Consider the following 11,328-nt stretch of genomic DNA (forward strand, 5'->3'; position numbering starts at 1 on the left):
ATTCTCTCCCTTTGTCTAGCACAATGCCCTCATTTAACCTGGCTCATTAGGCAAAGGGTTCTGTAACTTAAAAAAATCACTTTACTATCATTACAGAAACTAAATGTTACATGATTACACTACATGAGGGGTCAAAGTGCTTTTTAGATTAAGATGCTAAAACTCACCTGAGCATGCACATGGAGTGAATTGGAATGAATCAGTTAAAGAACAAGAACATACCCCCATCAGACAGTGAGGTTTCCAGTGCAAGCTACAATCATTGTAAGGCTCTTCCTTTGACAATATATGACCTAGCTCAGTACTTAATTCTCATCTCTTAAATCAGCCAAACATGGGTACTGATTGGTACTGATGGGTACTGATTGGTAAGTGCGTGGTGAACAACCATATCATGCAGCACTTGTTTTGTACATATTATTTATTTTCTGTCCTATTAAACTGTCTTTATTTCAACCACAAGATTTTTACTACCCCCCTGCCTCTTATTCTCTCCCCCCATCCCACTGCAGGTGGGAGAAGGGTGAGCAAATGGCTGTGTAGTGCTGTGCTGCCTGCTGGGTCAAACCACAGCAGTTGTCAGCAGAATTTCTGGAAATAAGAAACACCACCACATTCCATGTGTTACAAATCATGTTTGTAATGATTAATACACACAACACAATTTTTATACATCTTCAAGCATCAAAATACATCAGTGCCAAGGTCCTAGTTACTGTTGCCTCCACTGCTCTTTCCAGGTGCTCCTGATTTCTGCAGCCGGCTTGCACTTGGTTGCCGAGGCATCCTCTGGGCAGATCCTTCCCTGCTGCTCCTTTCTGCTATCACCTGGGTCCCACTGACAGCAGAACTGGTTTTATTTCTCCCTGAATGAATGAAATACATACATTAGTGTCAGTCCTGTATCACCCATACAGCGTTTAAGCTGCAAATGTTTAAGAAATCATGCTAAAGGCAAAATTGTATTAGATGTCGCAAGTGTATCCAGCATCCAACACAGAAAGCAAGTTTGTGAAATCAGGGCCACAAGAACAAAATAAGTTGCAGTAGGAGCATTATTAGTTTTAACATACAAAGTAACCAGCCACTTTGTTCTTTAAATACCTGCTTTCATTTGGCACAGGAATACCAGCACTGCAAACAGCAATTCAAAAACATGAAGAGCACCTAACACCTCTGGGCTGGGATAAGTGAACTGATGCGCCACTGCCCACCTCTTTCTAAAGCCTGCAGTCAGTGTCAGATCAGAAAACCTCCTACTCATGTCACCTGTGATGTGACGAGCAAGTTTGGGTTTCCTATAATTTTCTGTGGTATCCAGGAATTCAGATGCCTACACGAAATCAGTTACTCTCAGATTTTCTTACCGGGTTCAGAAGATAACAGAGCTGCCTTTCTGTAGGTGCGACTGACCATCTCTACAGTGCAATATGACAGCAGAGACGACAATGGGTAGAAAGATACAAGTTGAATGAAGCAAGGGGCATACAGTCCACCCTGCCAGATTCAGCCACAGGAGAAAGACTGACAGACTAAGATGTGCTACAAACAAGTGACTGCAAGGGAAAAGTGAGGAAGACTGATGCTTCCTGGCAGAGAGGATTACTTCAGATGAGAAGTAATATTTGCATTAGGAAAGAAAAAATAAAGAACAAAGAAATTATGTAGAAGGGCTCAAGATAGTCACGGTTTTTATTAAAGATAGCAAGCACCAAGAAGCACTGCTAAACATGAACATAGTAAGGCGCAAACAAAACACAAGAAATCCAGTGAGCTGTTTTTCCCTGAGTATCTATAATTACACGCATGCAATTAAAATGGAGAGCGACATCTTAGTAATCACGACAGAGCAAATTGCAGAATGCCAATAGCTACTCCTCACACGAGAGCCTCCATGGCCATCTGGATCACCTTGAATCTGTGCTGCCAACAGGGCACACACTGGAGATGTGTCTGTTTTACTTACCAAACTGACCTGTCTCTCCTTGGAGTAACTGTCTGAAAACAGCACTCCCATCAATACTACAAATTCATGCCTCACAGTACTGGAAGGACAACCTGTGAACTTCTCGGTAAGAGTATGTGGCCCCTTCACATCTGTAAAATTTGATAAACTAGGTTAGAAAAATAAATACATTCACTTATCCCAGCCAAATCAGGTGTTCTTAAAAAAAAAAATAACCTATTATTGTAAACCACGCTAGTGATCTGCCAAGTCATCAGCCCAAGCCAGCCAACCAGCCTTGCAGATTTTCTTTGTAAAGCTCAAGCTTGTAAGCACTTCAGCAGTTTTACTAATGCAAGTATTGTCTATGAAAACAAACAAATTGCACAAAGGCAATACACGATCTCACAGTATTTAAGAGAAAAGTCTCTTAACATCTCAAACAAAGCTTTAGAGTTCACCATGATGCTTTTAGCAGTCCAGTACGTCTCTATATGGGTGTTCTCCTCTTCCTCACATGCATATACCAACTGAGAGTGCAGGTTCCCAGCCTGTGTATGATAGCTCTAACCATGTGCACATACAGACAACTGTACCATTACGTGCTACCAGGAGTCAGGTCCTTGATCTTCTGACCTAGCTGAAATGACTTGGGGAGAAAGATTCACTCTGTAAAGAAAAGCTATGCTCAGATAAAACATGCCCTCCATCCTCATAGCCTTGACATCACACTAAAACAAACCAGTTACTTCCCACACCATAAAAGTCACCTGTAGTTTTGGAAGCATCATCTCTAGACCTGCGCACTGGACAAGAGCAGCTCATCAAGCGTGCAGCAACAGACATGGTTTGTGAACTTCCACTATCAGGAATATAAGGGTCCACTAGTGCAAAGCACAAGAAGTTTACCCTCTGCAATTCAAGCAGTACGGACTAGCAGAAGGATTCCACTGCTATTTACCTCGCTGACACAAGATGCTCTGGTCTTAGAGCTGTCTGGCTGTCCCAGAACAACTGTAGCCCAAGCAGTTACAGATACAAGAGTCAAGTCAAAAGAGGGATTTCTCTCTGCCCAAAGATGACCCCAGAAGCAGCGGTTACATCTGCACCTCCTCAAGAACCTTACATAGTTTGAGACGAATGGATGTGTGTGCATGGCCTACCTCTGACCGCTAGCGCCAGTGCAAGTTGTGCATAGGCTGCTCACTGAACACATTAATGCCAAACACCTCTAACAAAAATCCAGTAAAAAATGCTACAGCTACCTCTAGGAGACCACCACCACTCCAAACCTTTACCAGATACCAAGAGAGGAGCCTGCAGGGCAGGAAGAGACAGTTTTAAGAGGCAGAGAGAAGAAACACTATCTTTGATTATCACAAGGCAAGCAAAGACCAAACAAACTTAGGAAAGGAACCCCAAATACGCTTTCAGAATTGGAAATATAAAGTTCTTCTCCTACAGCCTACTCTCTCCTCAATCTTCTACCTTCCTCAGGGGGTCCTCTCCCACTTCTGAGCAGTAACTGCAAAATTTCTTCCGTCTGGCATGAAAAAGAAGGAGAAGCCATCAGCTGCTGCAAGTACCTTTATTTGTAACGCAGTCCAGGAGGATTAGTATGTCAGGGCTGCAACAACCTCTAACACCTTTACAGCGTATGGGCAATGACTATGGGCTAGAGTAGATTTAAATTCTCCACAATCCTGCTCCTGTTTCTGTCTCTCAGTAGGGCTTACATTAGGCACAATAAGCCAGCTGGCCTTCCAAGATGAACAAAGACTCAAGTCTGGATGAAAAGAACAGCTTGTAAGATTGGAATCTTGCAATCATGACATGGTTACCAGGAGGACTAAACTTTTGCCCACCCACTGGTGGCTGGCACAGCGATGGGACTTTTTTCATGATTAGGAAGTGATGAAATTTGAAATAAAATCTCAGTTGCAGCTAGACCTCACTCTTCAAAGCACTTGTGGCTCTCAGTCCTTCACCACACAAACTGGCAGGTTCTCAAGGCCTCCAAAGCTGTCAAGGTACTTGTAACAGCTCATACACAACGAGGCACGCTGGCTAAAACATCATCCCAGCTAAAGCAGCCTCCCTGAGAAGACACAGTCAGGAAGCCAGGTACAACTGGCAAAAGGTGCTTCAACAAATCCATCCAACTAGTTCTGAAACAGAGGAAGAGGAAAAATAAGTTTTCAAATGCAGAAAAGTCATTTTCTAAGACCTTCGGTATGCATTAAGGCAAATGGAGCAGTGGATCATTATTTGAACACACGCTTTCTCTCTTTCACACCTACATGTGAAAGTACACGGTTCCACACTTACCTGACAAGGTGAATGTGTAGAAAGAAGAGAACACAAAATAATCTGCAACCTACACAGGCCCCCAAATCACCTGCACAGAACTTACAGCCTCTCTTCTCTAACATGCCTGTTCACTTGAATCAGGTTAGGTATTCAACTTCATTACTCAGTACCGCATGCTGAGTTGCAGCATCCAGAACAGATTTTTCCCACCCACAAGATTCAATAAAATGAGAAATATAAAGTCTACACTTGTTTTGAGAGCACGTTATTTCCACAAAAATATTTTGCTCTACGTAACAAAGCCACCTATTGTTTCAAGACTAGGTCTACATCAGGTTTAGAGTGTTGTAGCCAACAGGCTAGACTTTCTGTAAGTTACTTGCAGGACAAGGAAAAGAAAATAAAAGCTGTGTGTTCTGTTTCTGCCACTAAGGATAACCACTTCACTATCATCTGCATTTTGGTCATGCGAAGATTTGGTAACTCCCTGGCAGAGAATGGGAACTACATTTTTTAACCAGCCAAGAAAGCAAAAAGCTGAGAAGTTTCTTAATCACTTGTTAATCAGGAAAGCACTCTATCTCCTGCGCAGACTAGGAGATTGCACTGGTGCCATGCAAAAATCCATAAACCAGGCGAGAACCCAATGAAAAGCAAGCTTAACAAATCATTTGGTACAAAAAATTAGTTGGGGCAAAGCCCTGGAAAGGAACTTCACACAAGGCATTTGGGCTGGAGAGTGAGAAAATGTGGAAAAGATATTGGAAGTGAAAAGAGGAGGACTGTCAAAGAACATTGACTTGTCTAGGAAAAAAAAAAAAAAAGAGCAGGGCATTGGCAAATGTAGGGTAATAGAGGGGTAGAAAACTGCACACAAATCACCAGTGGCTTGAGGGTGAGGTGGGCTGACAGGAAAAGCAAGCATGGAACCAATACATAAAGCCATATTTAAGTGCACAACAGCAAATTATACAAATGCCTAGTCTAAACTAAACCCAACACCACTGTCCTAATGGGTGTGCACAACTCTCCCTTGCATTTATGGGAAGAAATTGCCCAAAGAACACCCCTTCCTTTTAAAATAAGCTCTTCCTCTCCCAGATCAATTATCGCGACAACCACTTTGGAATGCAGCTTGCATGAAGCTGTCTCTAGCTAAGCATGCCAGATGGCTGGTCGAATAGTCAGACAGTAATTCTGAGGCAGTTATGAGTTGTTACCAACAAACAACTCTGTGCAGAACACCACTGCTATATTCTATGGAAAACACAATATAAAGTCATTTCTATGATTCCCTGCTGCTTAAGAGCTTTAGCTGTATAAGAAGCTGAAATAACTACAGGGGTGAGGAGAGGAAAGTGATGTGCTTTCCTACCCCTGCTCCCAGCAATGCTTATCAGAGTAACAGTCTTTTTTTAACTGCTTTAAAAAACCTCCCTGCATCACGATGAGCTGAGAAGCTTTAGCTGATATCTCACTGTTACTGATGAAACTTGAAGAAAGCAGACTCAGCTAATGTTTAGTGAGACCTGGATTACTTCAGCCACTTGTCTGTCTTCTGACAAAGGAGGAAGCACAGGAGAAAGAGCAGATATGCAGAGCTGAACGACACTGTGCAAAGCAGCTTGGCAAGCTTGTGTACAACAATCGCTGCTCTCTGCATCAGCGCAAGGAGCTCTGGCTGCGTCAGCAGACAAGTCCCAGCTATGCAGAGGGGGCATCTCCCATCTCCAAACGCCTTGTCCTGCGCAGAAGCCACGCCATCCTCTTCTCAAAAATAAGCAGCATCTTCCAACAAGAGATGGCAGGGCCAACAGCAGATACAGCTTTGGTTCCCCTTCCCCACGGCAGCTCCTGAAGGGAAAGAAGGCAAGGCAAACCAAAAACCCCTGCAGAACGGATGCAGCCCAGAGGACACCCCCAGTCACCCTGTTAACACTTACCCCAACTCCTGAACTGATGATGGACTGTGTTCAGAACCAGAGAGTTCAATGAATGAGTAAGCCTGATTCCTCCTCCTCTTCAGTTTGAGCTAACTACTTGCTTCTCCAATTTAAGGAGAGAAAATTAGCCTGAAGACTCATTGATTTTAATGAGATTTGTATGTCAGCAACACACTTTCCCCTAAGAGCTTCAGTACAACAAGCTGCTGCCTTGACATGCAGATAGTTCACACCCTAATACAGCCTGGTGTGGTCAAGGGAAACACAGACAAGGCTGGCACTGATGGTCCCGTTCTGCTTTACTGCGTTACCAGCTCCCACAAACAGAGACCTCTCTCTGGAAATCTGTTTTCATGACCTTCAACCAAGAACCCCACACATCTTCCTCCAGCACTCCATGCACATTGCTCCAGGTGCCTACACTGCACTGTGATATCAGACCTAAGATAGGCAGAGTTCTGCAGTTATGGTGGCACAAGACTGTTAGCTTGCACTTGAGGACCATCTTCAGTCAGGCTACGCATTCCACTAACACAGCCCCTCCTTGACTCAGTCACAGAAAGCACAAACATCTCCCATCTGAGAGGGGACAGAAGTAAATCCTCACAAGGAGGTCTAGGAAAAAAACCACGTGCTCTTCTCAGTGTTAATGAGATCTCACTAGCACTTCTTATACTCACAGAAGTGAGGATGCAGGACTAAGATTGTGATAAAACACTATCAGATGCAAAGTTCTGCCCAAAGAATGTCCAGAGAACGTGTTGTGAGAGGAGGCCAAAGCTCACCTCTACCACCAGTACTAAGAACCAGCTCAGTGAAAATCCGAGGCCAGCATTGGACTGATACACTCTGCAGGTACCTGGGCGAACATTAAAATTGTGGCTTAACGGGAGTGATCCTCCTGTCTCAGTAAACCACATATGATCCAGTGATCAGAGTGCATTATGTAGCCCTGAAGACCTGTGTTAGACTCATGAAATAAAGCAGAAATGTGAAATAAAGCAGCATTAAGTTATACAAAAGCCCAAGGACTGGCAGCAGCGGGGGCCTGAGGCAAGAATGCAGTCAGGCTTGGGCATGTCTTGGACCAGGAGACGCTCTGCTTAAAGATGCAGAGTGAACATCCTGGATTGATGAAAGGAAAACTGATTTAAGACCCCAAGACTGATGTTAAGTCCTAGAAACTCAGGCTCTTTAACATGTTTGCACTACCTCTAGTGGTAGGAGGCAACTGCTGAGGGCAGATCAACTCTACCATAGGGTTTCTGACTTCCTCTTGAGGAATTTAATGCTTGTTAAGAGAAGAGTCACCACCTAACCATTTCAAACTGGAGCTGGCCTACAACTAGCTAGAAGTAGCTTGTGGCAGTGGCCCAGTATTAGAAGAAACTGGTTGTTTTGTTCATTTTTTTATGGAAAGTACTATGTAAACAGCATTACAAGGGAAGAAAAGATACTCCAGATTAACAGACAAACAAGAACAAACACATCACCCAAAGTTCCTTCATAGTTTGCAGGGCCCACCACACCTGAAGCACCAAACAAGAACAAGAGAGCAGGATTTAAAGCATCGTTTGTTCAGAATTGCTACTCTCTTATTTTGAGACATTTCCTCTCAATGTGGCAAGGAACAGCAAACTGGGGCTTTCTTAAAATATCCAAGTGCTGTGCCCCTCTCACTTTGCTCAAGAAAAATAGCCAGGTGTCTTTTTCCTCTGTGCATAATTAAAAATCTCATACGCGAGTCTGTTCTCTTTACCATTCATATCCTCTCACCAGTAAACTTTTAATCAAGAACACCTCTTTCAGCAAGTAAGAGGAACCATCAGGTGCTGGGAGTCCAGGACATTACCTGCACACCCAAATTCCGGTTAAGGCTTCAGTAAACTTCCTCAGCCTCCATGCTACCCCCAGCTGCTCAATGAGGCGAACTGCATCCATTTACCATGTGGAAATACACATTAGAAGTAGCAGGCTCTGCTACTGTGAAGGTGCATAACCAATCTTACCCTGAAACCGACTGCTTGAAGATATTCAAGTGAATCTTGCCTTTCGGATCTGCTCTCTGTAGGACATGCCATCAGATACACAGGCCTGCAAGCACAGCCAGCTGCTGTACAGAATAAGCACTCCCTATCATCCAGGCAGTCTCAGCAGTGAGACTAGACCAAGCTGCAGTACGATATCATGACAGGAGAAGAACCTTACTTGCCCTCAAGCCTTACTCATCACCTACACTGACAGACAAGATTTTCTTTTTTCCATCACTCTGTGTTCCCAAAACAGTGGCTGCTGGCAAAAGTTTTCTTTTTCAGTTTTACTACAGAATTCTTCACGGGTCAACATGTCCTCATCAGCTACAGTGGAGTTTTCACCCTGAAACACTGGGAGGAAGGGAGAACAGAACACAATAAAATTCAGCTTGACCTCATCTATTTCCACACTCCCACTCAGCAACCATCAAACCCCCGTTAGAGGCACTGCAATCCTGAGGTGTGAAGCAAACCTATCTTTCAGCATACAGTTTTGTTCTTGTCAACCGTGCCAAAAATCCATGAAACCACTCTGTTTTGGCCACTGCCCCCTTTTACTACATTCCTAAGCTCAAAAGAAGTGAGAGCTCTCCTGCACGACAAATTTAAGCTTAGTGACAGCAGACTTATTTTAGTTAGCCCTTTTGAACCTTTCGGAAGTAACCCACAGATGTGTCACGCTACCAGCCAAAAGCCACTTCAGGAAAGTAGAGGGAATCAAGTTTTATTAGAACTGGCTTGGAAAGCACATGGCACAGCTTCGGGGCTACATTTATTGCTGACCTCTGAGGTCAGAGCAGTAAGAATGATTATATTCCAAAGCAGTCGCTGCTATAGGTGACAGCTCCACGCAGCCTCCCAATTCCACTTCGCACCCCCACTTATAAAAAACATTAATTTGGGGGCACGGGAACCAGCACGAGCTGCGGTGCTGCTACACGTGGATGGAGCAGCCGAAGCAGCACAGCTCCTGCTCCCAGCGCTTCCTAGCACACCAGGCCCCTTCTCCTGACACCCACTCCGGATCGCTCCCCGGAGGGAGCCCGGCCAGGGGCCAAACCCCGGGGGGCTGCGGCAGCTCGGGCCCCGCCGCCTCACACGGAGCGGGCTCCGCGAGCCTCCCGCGTTGGAGGCGGCCCCCGGGGCCCGGCCCCGCCGCCGGGCCGCGCCGCCAGCAGCAACCTCGGGCCCTGCCGCCCGGCCCTCACCCCTCGCCCAGGGGCTGCCGAAAGCCCGAGGGGCCGAGCCCCCGGCGCCGAGCCCGCGGCGCGGCCGGCGGGCGGCGCGGAGAGGCAGCGGGGCAGCGGGCGGCAGCAGGAGGAGGAGGAGGAGACAGAGGGCGGGCGGACACCGGAGGGCCGCGGCAGCCGCAGGGCGGAGGCGAAGGCGAGCGGGTCCTGCGGGGGCTCTGTGCGGGAGAGACGCAGAGAGGTCAGGGCCCGCCGCCGCCCCCCTGCCCGCTGCCCGCTCCCCGCTGCTTTACCTCGGCTGTCGGCGGGGAGCGGCGCCGGCGCGGCGGGGGCTCCGCTCTCGCTGGCCGCCGGCAGCCGCTGCCCGGCGCACATGGACTTGAGCACCTGGAAGACGGCGAGCGGAGCCACGTTCATGCGCAGCAGGTCCAGCAGCACCCTGCGGGGCGGCCGTCAGCGCGGGGCACCGGGGGGAGCACCGCACCGCACCCGGCGGGGGGATGCTCCGCCGTGCTCCGCCGTGCCCCGCGCTGCCCGCCCCGCCGCTCACTTGAACACCTCCGGGTCCAGCCCGCTGCCCGCCGCCTGCGCCAGCTCGAACAGCTCCGCCTCCTCCGCGCTCAGCACCTTCCTCCGCGGCCTCGCCGCTGCCGCCGCCGCTTTGCCCAGCGCCGCTCCCGACATGGCGGCCTCGTGCAGCCGCCTCTGGCCCCGGCCCGCCCCGCGGCACCGCCCGCCCGCGGCCGCCAGGGGGCAGCAGTGCCTCAGCCCGCGGCCTCCCCGCCCGCGCAGCCGCAGGGCTGGGTAGACGAGGCGACCAAAAGTGTGACCCCCTGTGAGGCAGCCCCACTGTGCCCCAATTTCTTCCTGTTTGTTTTTTTCTTGAGGCACCCGCTGGTTTTGCTTCCCCTCACCCCGGACAATAGCTGCCCCAGGGGGCTGAGTATCCATCGCTGGGCGCATTCACGCACCTGGCCGTCCACCTTTGCAGGGCTCCGGTGCCTCTGACGTGCTTCAGTTCCCAGCAGGGAGCATCTGGCGGCGTGTGAGGAAGCAAATTGGAAATTTGGGCCTTGAGTCGCGAGGCAGACGTCAAGCTGAGATTGAAATTCTTCTATCTAAATGGAAATCAGCATCGCCTCTGCCATCGGGGGGGGGGGGGAGTTCGCCTGCCCCACTCCCCCCAGCTCCGTGCAGATGAGCGGCTGGCAGAGCTGGAGTGAGGGCACGATGCAGGGATGTCACCGCCAGGAACCACTGCAGGAGACCCCAGCCCATCCCTGCAGTAACCCACAGGTGTACGCTGCTGCTTCGCACCCCAAGAAAGCTGCAGCCGTGTAAAAATCAGCACCCACCGCAGGGTGACCTGACCGCGTGTCCTCACAGGCCTTCAGCCTCAGTAACGGGCAGATATTTACTGTAGCTGCCAAGACAAGAACAAGACATACGATGATAAAAGAAGGATCTTGCTGCTAATGGCCCTGAGCGGGACCAGCCCGCGGGGACAATTATCACAGCACTGATAGCAGGAGCAGCGGCTGCCAGTGTGAATTACCAGCAGCGCCACAGCTGCAAAGCATGAGGCAGCCCTGAACCATGGGCTTTGGGAAGGGCCTTCGGCTGAGTGGGGCAGTTTGGGGTCGGTGCTGGGGAGAAGGCTGGGTGACGTCCTTGTGCTTACTCGCTTGCCTGCTCAGCTAAATGATGTGCAGGAAGCACTGTGGGAATGGTTGGAAGTCAAATGCAAGGGCAAGACCCCTCACTGTGTGGGTGATGCACTCCCCAGCCCTTCCTCATCCCACCTGGACTACTTCCAATGCGGCATCTGAGAGCTCAGCTACAAGTCACAGCAGAACAGGGCAAGATGCTTTTTAGCATCCTGCACCCTCTGGGGAAAAAACAAACAA

At 48.5% G+C, this 11,328-nt stretch overlaps 1 protein-coding gene across 3 annotated transcripts; it reads right to left on the bottom strand.

The window, feature by feature from the left end:
• Positions 1–615: 615 nt before the first annotated feature.
• On the bottom strand, positions 616–10,158 carry LOC137863379 (mitotic-spindle organizing protein 2B-like). Of its 3 annotated transcripts, none has more exons than XM_068696480.1 (3): positions 9,972–10,154; positions 9,715–9,860; positions 616–866 (listed from the first exon to the last, which is right to left on the bottom strand). In XM_068696480.1, exons 1-3 carry the CDS (start codon positions 10,103–10,105, stop codon positions 709–711), a joined length of 438 nt encoding a protein of 145 aa, XP_068552581.1. In that variant the 5' UTR covers positions 10,106–10,154; the 3' UTR covers positions 616–708. The 3 variants fall into 3 exon arrangements, with proteins under 3 accessions (XP_068552581.1, XP_068552582.1, XP_068552580.1); XM_068696481.1 differs by lacking the exon at positions 616–866 and adding an exon at positions 873–6,109 and having other exon boundaries at positions 9,972–10,157; XM_068696479.1 differs by lacking the exon at positions 616–866 and adding an exon at positions 8,940–9,639 and having other exon boundaries at positions 9,972–10,158.
• Between the last annotated feature and the right edge of the window lie 1,170 nt (positions 10,159–11,328).

Source organism: Anas acuta, chromosome 12 (assembly GCF_963932015.1).
Source record: "Anas acuta chromosome 12, bAnaAcu1.1, whole genome shotgun sequence".
NCBI lineage: Eukaryota > Metazoa > Chordata > Aves > Anseriformes > Anatidae > Anas > Anas acuta.